Source organism: Archocentrus centrarchus, chromosome 19 (genome assembly GCF_007364275.1).
Source record: "Archocentrus centrarchus isolate MPI-CPG fArcCen1 chromosome 19, fArcCen1, whole genome shotgun sequence".
NCBI classification, from domain to species: Eukaryota; Metazoa; Chordata; class Actinopteri; order Cichliformes; family Cichlidae; genus Archocentrus; species Archocentrus centrarchus.
Genome location: NC_044364.1, coordinates 24,691,302 through 24,714,814, shown reverse-complemented (window position 1 = coordinate 24,714,814; position 23,513 = coordinate 24,691,302). Strand labels below are relative to the sequence as shown.

The 23,513-nt window shown below is 39.5% G+C and overlaps 1 protein-coding gene across 1 annotated transcript in view; it reads right to left on the bottom strand.

The window, feature by feature from the left end:
• The window catches only part of mtr (5-methyltetrahydrofolate-homocysteine methyltransferase), a 32,852-nt gene extending 10,620 nt beyond the window's left edge, over positions 1–22,232 (bottom strand). Inside the window, exons 1-26 of the mRNA XM_030755485.1 lie at positions 21,879–22,232; positions 20,530–20,741; positions 19,825–19,914; positions 19,051–19,120; positions 18,836–18,928; positions 18,310–18,416; positions 17,954–18,013; positions 17,192–17,286; positions 16,977–17,077; positions 16,640–16,701; positions 15,498–15,565; positions 15,328–15,407; positions 14,046–14,158; positions 13,763–13,903; positions 12,020–12,205; positions 11,751–11,930; positions 11,203–11,319; positions 10,694–10,834; positions 10,513–10,602; positions 9,252–9,404; positions 8,246–8,353; positions 7,749–7,849; positions 6,576–6,643; positions 4,864–4,984; positions 3,660–3,741; positions 1,173–1,271 (exon numbers count right to left, since the gene is read on the bottom strand). Of these exons, the coding sequence (XP_030611345.1) occupies positions 1,173–1,271; positions 3,660–3,741; positions 4,864–4,984; positions 6,576–6,643; positions 7,749–7,849; positions 8,246–8,353; positions 9,252–9,404; positions 10,513–10,602; positions 10,694–10,834; positions 11,203–11,319; positions 11,751–11,930; positions 12,020–12,205; positions 13,763–13,903; positions 14,046–14,158; positions 15,328–15,407; positions 15,498–15,565; positions 16,640–16,701; positions 16,977–17,077; positions 17,192–17,286; positions 17,954–18,013; positions 18,310–18,416; positions 18,836–18,928; positions 19,051–19,120; positions 19,825–19,914; positions 20,530–20,741; positions 21,879–21,921 (2,781 nt within the window). The 5' untranslated portion in view covers positions 21,922–22,232. The remainder of the gene's footprint in view (positions 1–1,172; positions 1,272–3,659; positions 3,742–4,863; positions 4,985–6,575; positions 6,644–7,748; positions 7,850–8,245; positions 8,354–9,251; positions 9,405–10,512; positions 10,603–10,693; positions 10,835–11,202; positions 11,320–11,750; positions 11,931–12,019; positions 12,206–13,762; positions 13,904–14,045; positions 14,159–15,327; positions 15,408–15,497; positions 15,566–16,639; positions 16,702–16,976; positions 17,078–17,191; positions 17,287–17,953; positions 18,014–18,309; positions 18,417–18,835; positions 18,929–19,050; positions 19,121–19,824; positions 19,915–20,529; positions 20,742–21,878) is intronic.
• Between the last annotated feature and the right edge of the window lie 1,281 nt (positions 22,233–23,513).

The window sequence follows — 23,513 nt, the reverse complement described above, 5'->3', positions numbered from 1 at the left end:
TCCATTTATAGCAGCTCCGTTATACAATTGGTAAAAGAAGGATGAATGTACCACTCTCTCTCTCTTCACATACGTGGCATGGCAGCTTTGGAACTGCAATTAGTGTGCAACTTCTTATCTTCTGTAAATGAGAAATTCTGTTTGGTTTCTTTAGTAAGTGTGCTGCTCAACCTCAAGTAAGACAAAATTAGTCAAATATGAGTCAAAAATGAGCACCAACAAAGCATTATCAAGTAAAATATGTGGCATAGTAAATTTTTAAACTGTAACTTGCCTTTATAAGACTGCCTCTCAATGTCTTATCATTTGCCAACTTCACCGTACACAAATCGTATAAAATATGAAAAAGACATATTCACAAAAATTGTTTTAATCTAAGTTTACTAATCAAATAAAAACTTTGATCACTGTGTGTGTGTGGTTATTATGTTTTGGCTAATCATCTGTTTAAATCAAGTTAAAATCAATTCCATAAAGTGGCCTTTCTAAAGCCCTGAACTCCTGAAACGAGTCCATTCAAGAAAATCACTGCAGATGATGGACTTTGAAGTTGTTTGCCAATACCCATATAACCTTTCCCAGACTGATGTGCAGCATCAGAGAGGTAAGCACAAGTGTAAAAGTCAGTTCATTTTCTTTGCATTATGTAAAGAGCAGGGCATACTGGTGCTGTATCTACATGTTACAGGAGAACTTATGAGTGGGGCTGTGTTCACTGACAGACGGAGAGGGAGAATGGTAGTGAGTGGCCATCTCATTTGTCCATCCATCCATTTTCTTAACAGCTTACTCAATTCGGAGCAGCTATAATAGGGCAAGAGGCGGGGCACATGCAGGGCTAACACAGAGAGCCACACAGTGAGTGAGACACACATGCAGGCTTACAGCCAATTTAAAATCACCACTTAATCTTCCACAGTCCAAAAACATGCTTTGGACTGTGGAGGAAACCCACGCAGAGAGAGAACATGCAAACTCCACACAGAAAGGCCTCAGCCAGCCAGCAGGTTCAGGACCTTCTTGATTTGTGACACCAGTGCTGACCACTGCACCACCCGGCCTCATTTGAATCTCTCATTTGTAAATTTATATAATTATTATATTTTAAAATCGCCAAATACCACCCAGCCCTAGTACTGACTTGGATGTGTTTATCTACTGGCTGATCTTACCTTCAAGGACTCATAGTGTTCCTGCCTGATTGCTTCATACTCCTCTTTCAGCTCCTCAAAATACTCTTCCTTTGAAGTTTCATCCAGCAGCTGCGAACACTGAGACAGGAAAACAAGTACGAGTAAACACCACATTCTGGACTACTCAAACAGCTTTTAAATGTATAACCACCAAGGTTATTCCAAAAACTGAAATTGAAAAAAAAAACATTTTTGTTAAGTGAAATAAATAAAAACGTAAGTAAAAGGAAAAAACAACTAACTGAAACTGTATTGTGGACTTACAAAACTAACAAAAACAAACTGACATTATAGATAAAATGCCCTTTGTTTTCCTGTTTGTAAGTTTACTTAAAACTGCTGTGGACTGATATGAAATCACTTTTTCCGCTCTGGCAGTTTTAGCTGGGAGCACCATCGGGCACCTCACTGTGTCTGTGTGTGTGTGTGTGTGTGTGTGTGTGTGTGTGTGTGTGTGTGTGTGTGTGTGTGTGTGTGTGTGTGTGTGTGTGGTCCACCTGCTCACTGCACCAGTCAGCAGTAAAGGTTGGGAGAAAGCGGCAGAGTCGTATATGGGATTTCTTTGAGTACGATAGCGAGACAGATGGAAATAAGTGTCTTGTTGTGGATAATGACAAAATGTGCGGAACACTTCTCAAGGGGAAAACCCACCAACTTTGAAGTCCACCTGAGAAGCGCAAACAAGGCGGCTACGGAAACTGCTCTGAACCTGTGCCGTAACCTACAACACAACCTGATGAGCACCTATCGAGAAATGTAATTCCATGCAGTCCAGAACGATTGTGATTGGCCTGTTCAGCACTGCCAAGTCCTCCCGTGAATTTCTGGCTACTTTTCGCCGCAGCTTTTGAATTTATCAGTGAAAGAATAACAATCAGGAATGATAACCATAGCATCAACATAAGGACTCACAAATTCCTGGAGGTAGACGGCTAAAACTATCAGAATGGACAAGTAAGGAATGAACAAAGTGGAAAAGAAAAAAAAACTAGAGGGACAATTATGTTTGCAGCTGGAAAAAAAAAATGACCACAAAGAGGGAGGACCCAGGAGGAAAAAAGTCCCAGCATTTTTTGTTTCTGCCAGCAGGCACCACAGGTAAAACACTGGGACATGACCACAAGATAATAAACACGTGCAACAGACATCGGCCACTTGTATGCGTAGCCCCCGCAAAGACCCAGGGCAAAAGACTAATTCAGGCCTAAAAGTGAGTATCTAACCAAGCTAGCATTTCTAAGTAGCCCCTCCAGCTCCAACAGAGAACCAGTATTGCGGCCATGTAGCAAGGTGTAAACCACAGTGGACCATTTTCAGCAAAAAAAATAAAAATAACTGCTAGCTAGTTAATACACAGGAATACTGCAAGTGGGAGGATGCACTGATAAATTTGGTGAGACTGGGATGTCCATAAACTAACAAATACAAACACACAATGTTGAAAAGCTGGATTTGAGCTTTTGTTCTTTTTTATAATGTTTCGCTGTGTTCTCATGTTATACACCACATGTGAGGTAATGTTAATCTACTGCACTGAAGCTGTATCTGCATCTAGTGCTGGGCAAACCAATTTATTCCTAATTTATTTTTTAGATAAATGTTTTTATTAATACTTTTTTATTTTTGAGATACATATTTTGACATTTATTGGGAGTTTAAGTTTACTGGATTTTTCTTTATGTTGCGCCCTGTTGATGTCTCATGAGCACGTAATGCTGCTATCTTGTGAGCAGTTGGTTGTTGATTACAATTTTGGTTTCTTGTAAATGGCATCATTTGTTGAGGTCTTACTGCACAATAGTTACTCTTGCACCTTGAATCTTGTACCTGACAAATAAAGTATGAAGAATACAATACTAAAACTAATGAAAACTAAAGTAAAACTAACCATTAAACACAAATTAAAAACTAATCAAAACTAACTGAATTAGAGGGGGAAAAAGTTCAAAAAAAAAAAAAAGAAAACTAAACTATGATATAAAATCCAAAACTATTATAACCCTGATAACCACATGAACTGACTTTAGCTGTGTTAACCTGTGTGCTGGATTTCACTTAAAAAAGTGCCGTGTTAAAACTAATCCAGACAGGGTTTTTAAAGGTTATCTTAATGCAGACTTTGGAATATTTTGAATATTTGAACACAGCCGTAAACACAGAAAATAAAATCAGTACACCCGTGATGATTAGTTTACCTGTGTGAGTGTGACTATAAAAACATCTGTGAACAACATAACACCACAACCATCAGCTAGCCCCTTCAGTGTAGTGAAAATTGTTCACACCAATCAGTCACAAGTTTATCCATGATACTCATGACTGTGTGACTGGCAGAAGCGAAATGCCAATATCCTAACAAGTAACAAGTTCACCGTATATCATAAATGTTTGATGTCTACAAAAGCACATGATGCTATTACCAGAAAGAAGAGAAAAGTTACAGTAAAGGCAGGTAGATATTCTTACCACCACCACACTCCTGGAGGCATCCAGAACATGGATAACAGGGAAGCTGTAGCGAGGGGCAATCTTCACTGCTGTGTGTATCCTATCAAACACAAAGTATAAGTTTCTTTATTATTTGGCTGATGTGCTTCAGCTTGTGGCCATTATCAGGATTATCTACACAATATTTTATGGTGACCCTGCTCCAGTTCATCTAATAGCCACTTGAGGCTGGCTCCAAAAGTCAGTCAAATGCACTAGCTCCTGTATTAAAATACCAGGAACATAAAACAGCTTTGGCTGTTTTTATGTTCACTGAACTAGACCGCTTCACCTTTTTGGAGCATTTTAATGAAATGACAAGTAATCTGGTAATATGCTGTTTGAAACAGGCAGTCGTAGAAACTTGTGCTCCAGTTTTGGCAAGTAAAATTCCAGTATTTGATTAGCACTGAAAAGCCAGATATGTGTGTCTGTACATTACATCTGTATATTTTTTGGATATACCTTGCAGCTTGCTAACCAAACATGTTAGGGCTTAGCAGATGATTTAGAACTCCACCATCATGTTCAAATATAGTAAACCGTGGCCACAATAAAACAACATGAATACAGCCAAAAGGTTAATGTTGAGGTGGGCATCACAGTGGATAAGGCCAGCTTTTATTTATGGACTGTGACTAAAATGCACTGGTCTAACCATGAAGCTGTTTTATTACAATTCTGTCCCTGATGTCCTTTAGACAGCCCTTTGGTCTTGGTGGAGAGGGACTGTGATTGATTGAATGTGTGGACAGGTGTCTTTTATACAGGTAACAAGTTCAAACAAGTGCAATTGATACAGGTAATTAGTGCAGAATAGGAGGGCTTCTTAAAGAAAAGAACAGGCCCGTGAGAGCCAGAATTCTTGCTGGTTGGTGGGTGATCAAATACCTGTTTCATGCAATAAAATGCAAATTAATTATTTAAAGATCATACAACGTGATTTTCTGGATCCTTTTTAAGATTCTGTCTCTTACAGTTGGAGTGTACCTACTATAAAAATGACAGACATCTCCACTCTTTGTAGGTGGGAAAACTTGCAAAATCAGTAGTGTATCAAATACTTATATATGCATTTCCTCCAACTTAGAATTTATTATTTTTTTATCCCAAATCTGGGATAAAGTATCTCTTATTGTTATTTCTTCAAAACTAAGGCTTTGTGGGTGTGTGTTTGCAATACTTTGATGTGGTGGCTCCTCCAATAAGCAGTGGTGTCGTCATTCCCAGTCTCTCCATCTCTTTGGCAACATAGATCATCTCATCCAGAGAGGGGGTTATGAGACCAGACAAACCAATGACATCTGAGTGACCAAAGCAAGCACACAAGTGCTGTTACAAACTAGTAAGACTTAATCCTGCAACAATAATTTTTAGTTTTTGAATAAAAGGCATCTTATTGAAGAACACCAGCTAAATGGCAATGACGAATACAAGTGTGCAGGTTATGGACGCAATGTCAACAAGACTAAGTAGATTTTTTTATATACGCTGCTCAAAAACGTTTTGAACACTTTGAAAACATCAGATTTCAATGGGGAAAAAAAATCAGGCTGGATATCTTTACTGATATGGGCTGGGTAATGTGTTAGGAACAAAAGGATGCCACATGATTTGATGGAAATTAATATTATCAACCTACAGAGTTCTGAATTCAAAGACACCCCAAAAGTTAGTGAAAAAAATGATGCAGCAGGTTAGTCCACTTTGCTGAAATTTCACTGGAGCAACTCAAAATGGCCCCCAGGTGCTTGTATACATGCCTGACAATGTCAGAAATGTATTTCCTAGCCTGTACACATCTGTGCAACCCTTCATGGATTTGTCTCCCCAGACCATTACTGATCCACCACCAAACCGGTCATGGTGAACAATGTTACAGGCTGCATGACGTTCTCAGGTATTCTACTGCAAATGCCACAGGGCCTATACGATGCTGGGAAGTGAGCACAGGGCCCACTAGAGGACATTGGGCCCACAGGCCAACCTCATGAAGTCTGTTTCTGATTGTTTGGTCAGAGACATTCACACTAGTGGCCTGCTGGAGGTCATTTTGTAGGGTTCTGGCAGTCTTCATCCTGTTCCTCCTTGCACAAAGGGAGTAGATACTGGTCCTGCTGATGGGTTAAGGACCTTCTACTGCCCTGTCCATCTCTCCCAGGGTAACTGCCCGTCTCCTAGAATTTCCGTGCTGGGAGACACAACAGACCTTCTGGCATTGGCATGTACTGATGTGGAGGAGTTGGACTGCCTATGCAACCTCTTTAGGGTCCAGGTATCACCTTATGCTACCAGTAGTGACACTGACCTTAGCCAAATGCAAAATTAGGGGAAAATTAGTCAGAAAAGATAAAGATGGAAAAAAAACGTCAGTTGCCTCCAACTGTAAAACCATTGCTGTTTTGGGGGTTGTCTCATTGTTGCCACGCTAGTGCGCCTGTAGTTAATTTCACCAAAGCAGCTCAAACTGATTAACAACCCCCCTCTCCCTGGGTATTAATATGTGGTGATTTTGTACCTACTGATGTCATATCTCCAGCATACCAACGTGGTCCAAAGCAGGTTATGTCTACAGCATGTAGTCAGTTATCATGGCTTTGTACCATGGTAACCAACACCTTAACACTAAAAACTCAGGGTAAAATCCAAATGTGCTTTGCTAAATCCAGATCCTGCCGCTGAAGTTAGAAAATGTTATCCATGTATCAGGCAGGTCAATATGAATCAGCTCTCCTCGAGTAATTTATATTTTGTCTAAAAAGCAAAACTGGGGCAATCAGTTGCTACAGCTTCAAATGCTTAAATGCCAGGAAACATTTTAATATTAACATTGCTAAATTAAATTCTCCACAATATTTTCTGGCAGTCTGAACTTTACAATTTATCTTACCATACCTGCTTTCTGTGTGATGGCTGCTCTGAGGATCTTATCACAGGGAACCATCACCCCCAGGTCAATCACTCTAAATGAGAAGTGGGAGAAATCAGTTTGGCCTTTTTCAGTAGATTCAGCTGAATCCATAAAGTATGTGAATATAATACATGTAGATATAATCCATGGATAAGCAGTAAAGACGATAGATGAATGGATCAATTGATATTGGTTGGATGGATTCTGATGTACATGATGATCTGTTAAATATATATGGTTATTTTATTTTATGAAGTGTTTGTTTTACAATAGATTACAGGGTAATTGTTTTTTGTGTTTTTCAAAAGCTGTGCAAGAATCCTGGAGAGCTTCAACAAGCTATGGAGAAGGAGAACTGCTTGGTCAAGGAAGCAGTCATCAATTAGAATTTAAGATAGTGATGCTGGTCCTTAGTACCAGTTGGAAAAAAAAAATACCACCTTTATATGGTACTTCGAGCACACAGTAAATGTCCTATTTTGCCTTCCATGGAAGTAATTTTTTTCTTGATACACCTGCAGAAATCCTTGTTTAAGATTCCAATAATCTGTTTCTACTTATTCAAAGATTTCTCTCTTACTCTTAAACTGTCAAACACAGTAATACAGAGCATTTTGTGTCATCTTTAAAGATATGCCATTTTTGAGATCAACTCTTCTTCCGTTCACTTAGATATTCACAGTAAGGAATTTTGCATTTCACTTCAAGTATTTCATCAGCAGCATGCAAGTGCAACAGTACACAGGGACAAACACCCACTAAACTACAGCTAGATTTGGATGGTTGCCACTTCTCTCCAGTTATACAACACTGTGCTCTGTGGGGGATCAAAAGGCAATGAACTGTTCAATGCACCGCTGACAGTATCACTGAGCTTAACATTTAGCCTCAGAGGACAGCAGCCTATCAAACTAGAGGGATCATCTAAAGAAACAGTTATCACAATATTACCATTTATCCCCTTAAGGCTGAAACTTTACAATTAATTGTAATCTTAATTGCTTTATTTCAAATCCATTTCCCCCGACCAATCAACTGGCTAAAGAGCAAGTACTATTTCAGTCAACTACACCCACTCTAGGGCTGCAGGCACACTGAACACAATGTGAAGGATGTGGTGGAAAAAAGCAGAATGCTCGGCAGCAAACTAGTTTTACCTGAAGTTGTTACAACCCAGCACTACACCTACAATGTTTTTGCCAATATCATGGACGTCTCCCTTCACTGTAGCCAGAACTACAGTGCCTTGATAGGGATTCTGCAGACAAAAGAGAACCAATGAGAGGAAAAGGAGTCACACAGAGGACATGCTTAGCTCAGCAGTAATAGCTTTTCAAACACCAAATGTGACCATGTTTTTGTGGCCATGGCACTCTTACTCTGACATGGACTACACTTCATACTCCATCAAGTTTTTGAAGATTTGTATAACATTATATCTTGAGGATTATGCTAATTTATTAATCAGTCCTAACTAGTTTTTGCTGGCTTTATTGTGGAACTTACATGAATAGTTGGTTATGTTCATGTAAGCTATGAAAAGTGCTGTACACATTTTCACACACAGATCTCCTGGGAAGAAATCTTTTCTAATTTGTGAAAAACTCAGCCAAAAGTGAGACTTACTTTGAAATCCTCTACTAAATGCACTGACCGTCTCATCAGATGACCCGGATGCAGCCATCATCTCCTGCCTCTCCTTCTCCATGAAAGGAATCAAATAACTAACCGCCTTTTTCATAACACGAGCCGACTTGATGACCTGTAAACACACAACTGTTGACTCATATCTCTGTACACACAGGAAGAAGCAGACAAATAATGAATCCAGTTTGGTGAAGGACAAAAACCTCCTGGGGAAAAGATTCTTTCTAGTTCACTAAGATCAACTAAAGTATTTCTAAGACACAGGAACACTGCATATACTATAACCAATCCTAATAAACAAGGTATAAAATAAGCCAACACCAGCAAGAGGGTTTGGAGAATGACAATTAAAAAAAAAAAATTGCTTCGGTACACTACGACGGCAGATTTTAAATCAATCGAAATATCGTTATTTGATTGATATGCAAACGTTGCAGGTTTAATTCAAAAGAAAACAGCATCTGGTGATGTCCATGGGCTCTAAACTTCAGGCAGTTATGGACTGCACCAGATTTTCTACCAAGTAATAATAACAATCCTTATATTAAAAATTATGTTAGTATGTCCGTTTACTTTTGAGCTTCTGAAAATGGGAGACTGTAAAAAAACATCTGTAATTCCTAGACACAGATAGGAATTACTTCATGGTGTTTTACAAAAGTGATGCAACACTTTTGTAAAACACCATGAATTGTAATTCATGTAGGTTTGTGTAGATCCACTGAAAACATGTAGTTTAGACTGACCAAATATGAAGTTGATCCCATCAATAACCCAGGAGTAGTTAGAATAAGTACGAGGATGGACCGTTTTTCTGTTTCTTATTTTTTGCAAATTTATGTTTTGATTTCAAATGAAAAAAGAAAGATAATTTGTTTTATGTTAGTAGGGCCCGAGCACTGAGTGCGATGACCCTATTGGGGATGATAAAGATTTATTTGACCTTTGATAACATTTTAGCATAATCAACATCACTGTCCAAACCATGTGCACTGAAGAAGTCATCATTGTACCTGTGGCAGAAACATCTTTCCAGCTCCAAACAGGTCTCCCACCACCTTCATGCCGTTCATCAAGGGTCCCTCAATGATACGAAGGGGTCGAGTGTAGCGGTGAACCTGAATCCGGCACTCCTCAACATCCTCCACAACATACTTCTCTATTCCCTAACAGTATCAACACAAGATGGAGCATTAATAATAATAATAATAATAATAATAATGACAAGTGTCTGATGTTGGTTTTCCTATAGGATCATTCTATTTCTAGTTATCATGGGCCGCCTGCTCGATGATCTCCAAGGTTTAGGAATGGGTTTCTAGGTGGTTGTGAACCGGCACTATGTATAAAGTAAATTGGACTGAACTGAATTACAGTGGATCTGTTATACTTAAGTTCCTACCATCTATAAAGCATTCCAATGGTGGACTAATGGATATGCAGATTGAACATGGCTAAAGTTTCAAATAAGGAGGTCAATAAGGAACTGAGAAGCTCAGGCTTCATGCTGCTGTGTTTCAGACAATTTTTCTAACTTTTGGCTCTATATGAAGTCACTGAGGGCAAATATCCCTGATATTGTCATCTTAGGCACACAGTTCTGAGTGTGAGCACAGAAGCTCCACCTTCCTTGTGTTCAAACCTTCCATTTGCTAAGAGCAGTAAATGAGAGAAAAGGAGCTAAAACAGCTCATTTCAGACAGTGGATGAACTGAGGAACTGCAAAAGGGTGGGGGGGGGGGGGGGGGGGGGGGGGGGCCTTGGTGCAGAATGTAAAACACATCTTGCCTACTGCTGCATAAATAAACTAAAAATACTCTGAACTGTAAGTCATATGAAGCTAATATTAGAGTTCAAGAACAAAAACATGGAGCTGGAAATGAGCAAAAGAACACACACACAAAAAAACCCAAAAAAACCAACATGTTGATGGTCCATGAGCTGCAAAGAGCTGATTAGCTCCACTGAAAAAAAGCATTCAGCAACATTTTCTTAAAAATGATTGAATCACTTATTTTACAAGCAAATACACTTGGTTTAATTCCTAAAAAGAATGAGATATGCAAGGTGTATACAGAGTTCACTTCTGAGCTTTGAATACATAAGACCAAAGGAAAAAAGCCGGTAACAGCAAATAGTTAAGTTTTCTTATTTCGAGTATTTTGATCAGGTGTTCTGTTGAACTTGTATGTTCTGGAGGTACTGAAACCAAACTGACAATTTGCTCACAACTAAAACCCTAATGTCTGTCTTATGATACAAACATCAGATTACCTTAATGAGAGCGTACTCCAACCTCTCCTCCACGCATTGTTCCCTCCACTCATCTGTCTGAACCGCTTTCTTCCCTCCTTTCGCATTGTTCTGTTAACAAACATCTGTTAAGCAAAGCAAATAGCTCAGTGTGCTGTTTGGCTGTGTGTGTGTGTGTGTGCACGCACGTGTGTGTTTTTACCTGTGCGTAGGCCAATAGTTTCTCAGTAGCGTCAGCATCTCTGTTCCAGATGAGGTTCTCACACAGTAACAGCAGTTCTTTGTCAATGTTGTCATAAACTGGCAGGTTTCCAGCATTCACTATTCCCATATCCATACCATCCTGTCACAGCACAGAGGACAGTCATACAAAGCTAACAGAGACATACTTCTTATTTCTAACACCTTCTTAAAAGGCAACTGGAGCATTTTCATAGAACTAAAGATCATTTGTTATTGCAGGATTTCTGCAGATTTCAGATTTCTGCAGAAGTACAGTGCAAGAATTTTTAAGAGCATTCTGAGTACAACCTAAGATCTGTTTCTCTTGCAATTTCACTCTTTTTTTTTTTTTGCTCTTTAACTAAGATCACTTCATTTGACTTTGATTGCAATTAAAAAGTGACAATAATAATAACAATAATAATACACAAATGAAGACCTGCACTGGAATTGGTCATCTAATGAAATGCTTTATATGTTCACATTTACTTTGATAGCGTGGTACAGAAACACTCCATGCATGGCTTCTCTGATGGCCTCCATTCCTCGGAAAGAGAAGGACAGGTTGGACAGGCCTCCACTCACCCTGGCTCTTGGCAAAGTTTCCTAAAAAATAAGCACAGACTCATAAAACACATTATGTATACACCAACCAGAATCCCATGCTTGTGATAACTGTGTAGCAAAATAATTGAAGGAGCATTAAATAACTTTAAAATAACTAAAATTAGAATAGAAAATATCAAAAGTATCAATTTCTAGTCTGTACAGTAAATATCACTCAATGCCATTAATGAGGATTAATGTTACACTTCGCATCCAGTCATTTGTACTTGTACTTGGCCAAGAAGTCTGAAAGATCTTAAGAAATTTTTTTTTGCCCTGAAATCTACCAGTCAGGTAGTGCTGGTATCAAGCATGAGACTGCTGAGAATAAGAAGCACCTTGTTACAGGAACACAGGTTTGTAAGCAATGTGACTACTAAAATAAAGGTAGAGATTATTGAGGGGATGCATTGAATTTGTTTTGTGTCTACCTTGATAAGTTTGGTGGCCCTGATGAAGCTGATTCCATACTCATTGTGTTCATCCATGCCTGTACCGATGGTCAGGATGTTGGGGTCAAAGATGATGTTGTTGGGGTTGAATCCCACTTTGCTGATGAGCAACTTGTAGGCTCGAGTGCATATCTCCACTTTACGCTCTGTATCCGTTGCCTGAAGAGGACAGCACATTTGTGTGTGTAAGTCTGTGTGTGCGTGCATGCGGACGCATGAGTGAAGTATGTGCGTGGTCATATTCTAACCTGTCCCTCCTCATCAAAAGCCATGACCACCACAGCAGCTCCGTAACGCTTCACAGTGGCAGCTCTGAGCAGGAACTCTTGCTCTCCCTCCTTCAGGCTGATGCTGTTTACTATGCACTTCCCCTGGCAGCATTTCAGCCCAGCCTCAATCACCGAGAAGTTAGAGGAGTCTATACATAAAGGAACCTGAAGAGGGGAAGGACAGTTGAATGATTATACTGTTCTTCTAATTTAATTCATTGTTTAGCCATTCACATATAGAGCCCAACCAGTACTGGCCAATCACAATCAAAAAAAAAAAAAATCAGCCCTTTTAAAACAAGACCCATCACCAATGGAGACATCCTCCCACAATTAATGAAAATATAAAATAAATTTAGAAGTCAGGATAACATTACAGCCCAATTTCATAACAGAAAACCCTTCAGCAGACATCTTATTATCTTCCGCAAAACTATTTTGTTCTAATTTGCAGGTGTTGAACTTGATTTTTATCCATACTTTTAGACAACCCTTGATTAGTAAAGATATAATACATATTCCAGCAAAAATGTGTTTTCAATATTAACAATGTTCATTAAATCAAAACAATTTTAAGCATACTGTAAGAGATTGATATTCTGTGATTATCTTTAACATTTCTACTGTTTTTTGGTAACCACATCCTAGAACATATGACGATCAGGAGTTTTTAGGGAAAACATGAAGTAAAAGGGGCAAAGTGAGAACAAAATATTTTATCAAGTACATTAGTTTGGATTTTCTAGCAATCTCCCAAAAAAGACGCCTTCATGCAAAGCACACACTTAACAGAAGAACACAGATAGCAATCAGTTTGTGAAGACATGCTTTCAACTAAATGGCACTGTCAGCATGCACAGAGTGAAAGCTGAAACTTGCTGATGTTTAGCAGGTGTAATTTTCACCTTTGCAAGCCATCTAACAGCTGCTCAAAAACACAATAAACAAATGAAGCTGATGACTTTGCAAGTATTTGGTAAATAAAACTGGTACTAGGAGAACAAAAAAATCCACACATTTTAGATTTTTGAAGACCTTTTAAATACAACATACCTTTTTCACTATTGTTGTGGTTGTGGCATGACAAAAAACACCATAAAGAATCACAAAGAGATGCAAAAACTATCACAAAGAGAATCACAATTACATAGCATCCTCCTCTGATACTGTCCAGTGCAGGGAGTTTGAGGGGTTGTTTTTTCCAACTAATAAAATTTTGAAATTTTAACCTGATTGGTTATCTACTAACTTCTAGAAAAAGTTATGAAAGTTAATCCAGAGAAAACATCTACACACTTCACTGCAACTGATTAATTATGGATAATTCTGGAATAAAGCGGTAGCTTTAAAGATAAGATCTTTCTTGATGTAGGTATAAACCTGTCGAACTTAAGGTTATTACAATTTTTGAAAAATATGACATTAATTTTGAATCTGATGTTAGCAACTGACGTCACAGCACTCTAAGGCTGTACTCACACTTGGTCATCCACACCATGCACACTAAGTCCTGTTTGTTTGACTTCTGTGGTCACAGATTTTCAGGAAGAAACCCTCGATGCATGTATATATGACAAAAACTGTACACTCTATTTCTGTAATATAATTCTATGATGTGCAATATTTTTATAAGCTCAATGCTGTACTGATATATACAGTGAAAAATGGGACACACTTCGAAAAAAGAAAACTGTTCCACAAAACTGCGGTTGAATGTCTTACCCGTGCAATGTCTGGCTCAGAAGCAATGAAGTTACAAAATCGGGCCATGGCTGTCGGCCCATCTAGCATCCCTTCATCCATGTTTATATCCAGGACCTGAGCTCCCATCTCCACCTGGGCCTTAGCAATGCTCAGAGCCTCCTGGATAATAGACAGAAAAGCAGAGACCCAAGTGAGAAATAAAAACCTAAACTTTAATCTACAAACAGAATCATTATGCAACTTCGGAAAGCAAAAAAAATATAAAAAAAAAAATATTAGGTGACATTATTATATTAACTACCTCATAATTTCCAGCCATTATCAGCTTGGCAAACTTGCGTGACCCAGCCACATTGCAGCGCTCACCAATGTTTACAAAGTTGGTGTGCGGGCCAATCGTGAATGGTTCTAAACCTAGAAAGAAAAGGAATATTTTCTGTCACTTCTGTCCTGCATTTAGTCAAATCAAAAAACAGCCTTTTAGCAGGGTCCCCAGGCTAAACCCCTCATGCTACCCAAGCCTACCTCGGAATATAAGCGAGAGAGATATGACTGAAGCCATATAGGCTCAGAGGTCACCTGGATTAACAAGGTCCAAGTCAGGCATTGAGGAACCAGGGCATACTAATGATAAGTGGGCTACTAGAACAAGGATACAGCACAAGTGGAAACGAGATGAGAAGCAGGAACTGTTGGAATGCTGCTAACCATGCAATCCCAGTGAAAGGGGTTACATGAAGAGGATGTAGGACCAATGGACTCTTCGACACCCAACATCCAGACTGAAATCCAAACAACTAGCTTAGTGTTCCAACACCCACAAGAAGCAACTGCTATTGCAACTAGAGATTGATGAGGTACAACACCATTATGCTACAGCAAGGGGGAGCAAGGACGTCAAGTCGGGGGGTAATATCATCATCCCAGGATTGGCTATCAACTGGTAGGTTGAATGCCAGAGCAGCTGACCTGAAAGATAAGATCATGGCTAAACTGGAAACCTGGATGGACAGACGGAAGTCAGCCAGCTCTCAGAGCTGTAGAAAGATGTGATGAAGAAAGGGGTGCCTAAGAAGTACAGTAAGCTGTCCATACCCGAGGCCTTAGAAACTGCCAAGCAAAGACTCACAGCCTTGGCTAACCAGCTGAAGACAGCCATAGACATAAAAGCCAGGAGAAGTCAGCTGAATGAGAAGAACTGGGCAATCAACACCTACGCACTGCCAGTTGTGAGATACCCTGCTGGGATAATAAGCTGGCCAAAGGAGAAGCTAGAAGCCACTGACATCAAGTCAAGAAAGCTACTTACTAGCCGAGGGCTAGCGAGTATCAGAATCACTATCCTAGATGAAACAACAAAGATCCATGATCAGAAAGATGGCCACAGCTGATCCCGTGCTTAGTGAAAACCTCGGGCAGCAAAATCCCAAGAAAAACAGGAACCATCGTGGAAGTACAAACCCCTGCACGGCAGGTAACGGCAGATAGAAGAAGTGGCTAATATAGAAAAATCTTTGGAGACTATTTCTATCCCACATGTGAAGTTTTACAGCTTTGCACATGGTAACAAAAGTTTTTAATACCAGAGAGCAGCAAGTAATCTTGATAAATATCAGCAACAGGAGCTCGTGGCTGGCAATGTTTGACCGCTTCAGATATGGCTCTGTATGGGGGAAAAGAAAGAAACATAAAGAAAATATAATGTGATATTTAAAGCAAACATTTATTAAATTTATTCAAACATGATACTGACCTGATATGTGATGGGGTAGTCCCACAACAGCCTCCTACAATATTTACAAGTCCATCCATAGCAAACTCCTGCAGACAAGAGACAGTCTTCGTTGGAAACAAGGTTGAACCACGTCTTTTTCATCTTAAAATCAGTTTCAAAATCAAGAAGGACGGAAACAAAGAAAACACATCACAACAAGCACATGAACAATAGATTTACAAACATTTTTTATGTCCATGGCTTTAATGAGTATTTTAATCATCTAAAAGCATTGCAGGTCTTGCTGACCATTACATCTATGCAGGTAAGGTAGGAGCACACAAGCACAGTGAGGAAAAAAATAAAAATCAACCATGCAAAGAAAAAAAAAATCATATTTGCAGAAAGACAGTCCTTATTTATTAAGTCAAGTATACCTTGGCTTGTAAAAGGGAAATGGATAAGAAATAGAAATATTTTTAATATACGATTTTTTAAACTGTATTCAAACAGGGACTGAGATTCAAAATCTCTCGTTTCCTGGGTTGACAAAAGCAGCATTAAGCTATCATATTTTACCAATGGTGGGTAAGCCAGACCTCCCAGAGAAACCCGTGCAAGCACAGGGAGAAGGTGGTCTGCATCTGGGTTTCAACCCAGGGCCCTCTTGCTGTGAGCCACCATGCTGTTCAAAGAGAGTAAAGCTCTTCTGACTCAGGCCAGTTTGTCTTGTCTCTTGTTTGTGTCTACTATCAAGTAAATGAGTGTCTGGTGAGCAGGCTGCCCTCTGCGGTGGTGCTGAGCTTGGGTGCAGCGGTGCTCTGGGGTGTTGTCCCCGCAGGCCCCGGGTCCACTTCTCCCTGTCCTGTGCTAAGGTGTGGGAAATTGGGGTGCCTACTGAGTCAGTTGGCAACTGGCTCTGTTCTTCCAGGGGTTGCCTTATTTCTTCCCAGTCCTATGCACACACCCCACCCCATAAAACACACAAACAGTGGCCCTCCACTGACATGACAGAGCCAGCAGTGGCCCCCAGGTCATTTGACTTTGAGACCCCTGCTCTTGAGACGGATAACCACCAGGGCTTTAACTGCAGGGCTCTAGGTTTTTCCTTTATGTCACCCAGCTATATGGCTTAACACCTAAAGATCAGTCAGGGGGAAAAAAAATTAACACAATCAAACCTTTAAATTAGTGGCTGTTACTTCTGGAGTTTCATCATACCCTCCAAATGCGTTGGGAAGGCCTAAAAGAAAAAGATAACACATAGAGATGGTGACATCATTATATCTTCCTGGATGATCTGACAGATGTTACAACAGGAATCTAATGACAGATCACACTGTACTGCCTGAATAAATCCTTTTTGTTGGTGGTCGATGACTGAATAATGAGGCTGGTATACATTCCTGTAAACAGTGGCCAAATGTTTCATTTAAACTTGTGATGCATTAACAAAATCATTCTGACTTTGGAGCACTGAGCAACGGTCTGTTGCTGTTTAGACAGAGTATGGTTTACCTGCATTGGGATAACAGATAATGAAAGCTGTGGTGCTTTTTCCAATGGCCTCAATGAACGGCCTCATCTCTGTTGCCCCCAAAGCACAGTTGAGACCAATACTGCACAAAGAGAGGAGCAAGGAGCCGTGTTACTGTCAGGGGGGTTTATATCACATCACTGCTCTGTTCTACTCTGAGAAGAGTAGTTGTTAGATTTGATATACAGTAACTCACCAGAGTGGATTAGCGTGGGATACACTCACTACAAAGGCTTCTCCTGTCTGGCCAGACAGAGTTCGTCCACTGCGGTCAACAATGGTCCCTGAGATCTGTATGAGTGCGACAAGACACCAACAACATTTTAAGAACAACTTATTCATGCTAAGATGATTTCTTTTATGTCCTCTACCTTTCAGCCATTTTCTATAAAATGTCTTTCATAATTCTGTACAAAGTGCAAACCTCTAAATTAAAGGACATTTTCAAACACAAAATGGACAAAGTTCTAAATGCTACCTTTATGAAGTTTTTTTTTTAATTTATTTTTATGTTTGAGTTTTTAAGAAAAGAAGTTTGAAATATCAGCCTTTATTCTGACACATGGACTATAAGACCAGGACAGAGCATCTCAAAAGCATTTTGTGGTGTCCTGGTATGCAGTGATAAGTACCAAACAAAGGTTGGGAAAGGAAGAACAACCAGTGAACCAGAAGAGTTACTGCTGAAAAGCTTAACACTGGCTGTGTGTCACAACACAGAGAGCATTACAGTCTGCTGTGAGTGCTTACCCATCCACTGCAATTACCTACTTCTGATCACATTTAGAAGCAAGCTACTTTTAGGAAATTATGAGCAAAGTTTCCAGAATATGAGACATAAAATAGAGTACTCAAAAATTAAAGCCTTACTGGTGTTTACTCATCCACATCTTGACAAATTCTGACTGAAGTAAACAGTTTTAATATAACAAACAGTTTTACAGTGTTACAGACGTACAAAGATCGGCTTTCGTTCGTGGCTCTTTTCAAATAACAGGTCGATCGCAAACAAGGCAGCCTGCAGACAAAATGATGAAGTGGTGACAGCAAACATGTGAAAGAAAGCAAAAGGAGAAGTGTAAGAAAAACATATATGTAGTACAAAGTGGAAAAGTACACTTAACTCATGGTATAACTTGAAATTCTACAAACTGTATTAATGCAGTATTCATCAGAAAAACTACAGTGTTTTACTCATCAGTGCTCCTCCAATCTAATTAACCCACAAAATGTTTTCTCATATAATTTTGAATTAAACTTCAACATAATTTACATGCCTCAAAATTATCATTATTTAAACAAGATGAGGCCTACCTTGGCATTGGCAGTGTCAAAGATGGTTTCCACAAGAAGGATGTCTACTCCTCCATCTAATAAACCTCTGACCTGCTCTGAGTAGGCTTCTACCAGCTCATCAAACGCTGCAGAAAACACACACACACAGATTTTAATGATTGCAATGACACACTGTATGGTGCTCATATGCACATTGCCATCATTCAATTTGAGTGCACAGCCTGAGTTACTGCCTAAATCACATATATAGTGAATTTAGATAATAAGTTAGAAAGAAGACACAAAACACTGGTGTTGGAACACCTTATATTCCTCTTCCTGACCATGATCCAATTACACTTGTGCTAATATTTATATGATTATTAAGTGCAATGTAATCAAAAGGTCTCCAACAGAGGCAGTGAGCTGTTGTGGTCATTGGATGGGTAATGACTCATAACTCATTTGTGATACAGCAACAAAACATCTCACTTACCCTCAAGCATTTACAGTGTTGACAAGCTAAAGCACAAAGTCAGTTGAATAAACCTATAAGCAGTCTTACTGATATTCCTGAAGTCTGGTCTCTCCACACATGGTGAAACAGACAGGGTTTTGTTGGTGGGACCCACTGCCCCAGCCACATACCGTTTACTACCTGATAACAAAGAACGACAACAAAAGAATAGATGATGAAATTCCTGGCACTCTAAGATTGTACAAACACTGCCGATAGCAATATGTGATAGCAGCAGCTGTACTGTAGACAATTCTGCTAACCGCTTTGTTTGGTGATGTCATCAGCAGCCCTCCTTGCCAGCAGTGCTGATGCTTTGTTGAGACGATAAGTCTACACAACACACACAGGTCTACATTTTAGAGCATGGTCAATTAGTTGGTAATAATCAACAATAACAATTTATATTTACTATATCCAGAAGTTGAGAAAATCCTTTATTACAGAAGATAAAAATTAAGTTGAACACAACCTACAGAGAAATCCAGAAAGAAAGCTGAATAGCACGTAGCTCAATAAAATAAAACGTAAAACTGTACAAAATTACTGTACTGTCATTGGTTAAAAAAAGGGGGGGGGCAACAAAAAATAAACAAAAAATGTAAAAAAAAAAAAAAAACTGTATAGGATTTTTTTAACATCTAGTACTGTGGCCCTATTAATATGGTTTCTCAGGAGTGTACCTCAAGTTAAAATCAAATGGTTGATGCTTGAATCAATAACGGCAAACACAAGAAGGTCTGAAACCTTCAGCCAGTCATAAAGTACTTTAGACCTGAATTCTTTCTAATGGCAAAGATAAAGATAGTGGACAGCCCATTTTTTTGGTTTAAGACTTCCTGTTCCATTTGTTTCCATTTCATTGTTTCTGAATGATGGCTAATAAAAAGCTAAAGCTGCATAAAGCATATTTAACTCTACACACTGAATGTTTAACTATTAATGAGTTGTTAGTTAATGAGATAACACGCATCACTCTGTGTGCTTGACCTTTACATCCACACTCACAGAACAGCATGAGCTGTGGCCAATCATACCATGTGTTCCAGTCCATAGTCTGCCTGGGCGATGGATGTGCTGCTGAATGTGTTGGTTTCTATGATGTCAGCACCAGCCAGCAGGTACTCCTTTAATCATACAAAAAAAGGAAAACAAAGCTTGCACACACAAATACAACTGCACATCCACACAGTGCAGGCTAAGACCTGATTTAGACTTCTACACTGGGTTTTTGCGGTGCCAGCCAACAGAAACAAATGAAATGCTGGGACTTTTTTCCTCCTGGGTCCTGGCTCTTTGTCTGTTTCTTTTTGGGTGCCCTCTAGTTTTTCCCCTTCTTTGTTCATTCCCTCATGTCCGATAGTTTCAGCAATCTCCTTGCAGGAATTTGCTGACATTTGCGCATCCTTATATTGATGCTGATGATTATTATTCCTTATAGTGATACTGAACGATGACTGTAATTCTCTTCCTAATGTATTCAAAAATTGTGGCAAAAAAGCAGCCAGAAATGCACAGGAGGAATCGACCCTACTGAACAAGCCAGTCACAGTCCTTGCGGGCTGCATCGACCTGACCTGCAGTTGGATTTCTGGAAAGGTGCACATCAAGTTACGTTGTAGATTATGGTGTAGGGTTCAGAGGGGTTTCCAGTTATGCACGCAGGCCCCACAAAGACCCGACACAGAACTCTAAATCAGGCCTAAGTGTGGAAAGGCACCTTTTCATGACTGGATTCTAACCTTGTGTATTTTGTAAATGATGTCTGGCTGTGTGATACTGAGAATATCATTGTTGCCCTTCAGTGGCAATGCATGCGTTTTGAACTCATCCCCCCTGAAATCTTCTTCTCCAAGTTTATGCTGCTGGATCATTGTTCCCATTCCACCATCCAAGACCATGATCCTTTGCTGCAGCACTGCTCGCAGCTCTGACTCCAGTGGGCAGCTGCATCCTGGAGAGAAAATGGGACAAGTAATTTGTAAATGCAGTTACAGAAGGACAAACTACATAATAGAAACAACTGGAGAAAAAAACCCACATGTTGTGATACTACATGTCATTAATGTAAGACAGGTTGATTTTGATTCAGCAAAACCCAAATATTCTTTTGCAGGGTATGAACTGATTTTATTTATTTATTTATTACACTTTTATAAATTTTTTTACATATGCATGACCACTACATAGTATATTCAAGTGCAGCAACTGTAGTTTTCCTTTAAACATTAGGTGATGCATGAGGTGTAGGGTCTCGGGGTCTTCCCCTAGAAAATTTTGGCCACCACAAACTTCATTTCCTCCATTATAGTGTTTCTTTCTTTTTCTTTTGAAAATCAGTTTATGTTTAAAATATTTTGTTTGTATAAAAGAAAGAAAGAAACACAGGGACCCTGTAACAGGTATTCTGTAATTATTCATGATTTTTCTACTTTAAAATCATATCTTCGTATCTCCACAGCGGAGTAAACACACATATACACATGATTTACCTTCTATTTATACATATATTTTAAAATATACATTCTGGGGACGTGTGAGACTAATACGTTTCTCTTACTTTCTCTGCTCTGTCAGGCTGTGCACTAGTAGGAATACATGCTCTAATACATGCAAGAATGAATTTTGTTCCGTCATGTATTGCCGAAATCAGCTTAAAGCATAGGTTAGCCTGATATGTGCGTGGGTACTGTGTGGGCTGTGTAAACAGTGTGTGCACGCTTATGCAGGTGCCCCACTTATCCTGCTATAAGACCCCCCCCCCCCCCCCCCCCCCCCCGTCTGTAGAGTTTAGTTGTCAGACTTCTGCTGCTGTTCGGCAGTAACAACTCTGTCTTACTGATGATTAATGATTTTAACTTGACTTAGGACTTCTGCCGCGACTCTCTGTGTCGATGATTTCTGTATAGATTTTAAAATCTTTAATATTTCATTGATTTTTTTTTTTTTATTAGGAAAGGTAAAAGTCCACCCCACACACACACACACACACACACACATGCTTTATGAAGTGGTTAACTGTAAAGTAGCAGCAGCATTACATTTGGCAAAAAAGCTACTCGTTACTGCTGCACAAACACAGCATATTTACCGGCTTCTGAGGTGTACGGCTGAAAGACGTTCGTGGGAGCCATCTTGCAAACAGCCGCAGTTGAAAACCACGTTACAGTCCGTCTAAAGAACCGAATTCTAATGTTCCAACTGTTCCAACCAACCAGCTCTTATTTTCTCGGATCTTCTTCAGTGGCTCGCGGTCCACTGGCGACGCTTCTGGTTCCTCTCTTTCAAAATAAAGGTTTCGCCGCAAAAGTGGGGGTGGGCAAAATCGCATACAGTGGCATTTGACCACTGCTTAGAAAAGTCTTCACGGCGGCTCAGCTAAAACTCTGTTGTAACGTTCCAGGCCGACTCTACCTTAGGGCACATGTGCGATCGGTCCACCCTAACTGGCAACTCGCTTACGCAATGAATTGACTTTTGTTCAGCCAATGTTAAAAGCAACACCGAAAACACTTCTTAATTCTCATTGGGTGTGCCACCTACATCCCGCCTCTAAGTCTCAGGCGAAATGTAAAGTGATCAAAGGTACAAATACTCAAAGGTCAGCTGAAGTAGACTGCTATACATCGTGGGCATTATGGCCGGGTCCAATAAAGTCGCCTTCCCCCCTCAGTTGAATTCTGCTGATAGACTTCAACTATAATTTACACTAATTATTACAATTTGGTAATGAAAAACTTATTATTACAGCGCAAGCTCACTTTAATTATTCGGTTCACAGTAGTTTAGTGTTTCTGCAGCAATTGGTAAGCAGCATGACTGAGAATGAGACTGAGTAGACCTATGCAGGTCAGATTTGGGGAAGCACCCTTCATGTTGTCTTTGAATGCCCCCTGCTGTTTACCCTCCAGTTCATATGGTCTGCTACTGAGCCTGCTGCTGTATTACCTTTCTTTATTTAATAAATGTATTAACTGTGGACTCATTTGTGAGTAGGTGTAGATTACATCTTTCAGTTGGATGGATCATTACTCGGGTGTTTTGATCAGAGGCAGGGGAGAACATGCAAACTCCACACATAAAGGCCCGGGCCGAGGTGGATTTAAACCCAGACCTTCTAGCTGTGAGGCAACAGTGTTAAAAGTTACTTGCAGTTGTTGTTGACGCTTCAGACTGCATCACGCCATTGACTGAAAATGTCATGGCTTTTACCTAGCCCTCAAGCATCACATATATTGTTGTCTGTTTTATATGGACAGTCTGCTTCAACTATTTCTATTTTTTCTCTTTCTTTTGTTCAAATAAAGGATATAAAATAACCTACTGTGTGCAGAGAGCATCTAAAGGATCTGATTTTACCGGTGAGTAATATATTCAGTACTGAATACAGATTTTTAGATGCAACTTTATTTTTTGATCCCTGTTGGCTGCAAATTTTCAAAATGAGAGCACCAATTTTTACTTGCTGACCTTGTATCAAATTTGCATGTAGACTAAGCCTACATTTGAAGTCTGATTTTATATTCTGTGCTGTCTTAAACACCACCAAGGCTTCAGCTGAAACAATGACAAAAACAGCTTTTAAACATTAATTTAATTAAATAATGAATTATTTCCTGGCATCTTAGTGATAGAGTTATGATATTGACAAGTCTGTTAACTCACACAGTTGCCAGTTTTGTTGGCTCTTTCCACACTCCGAATAGGCTAAAACTTTTTAATATAC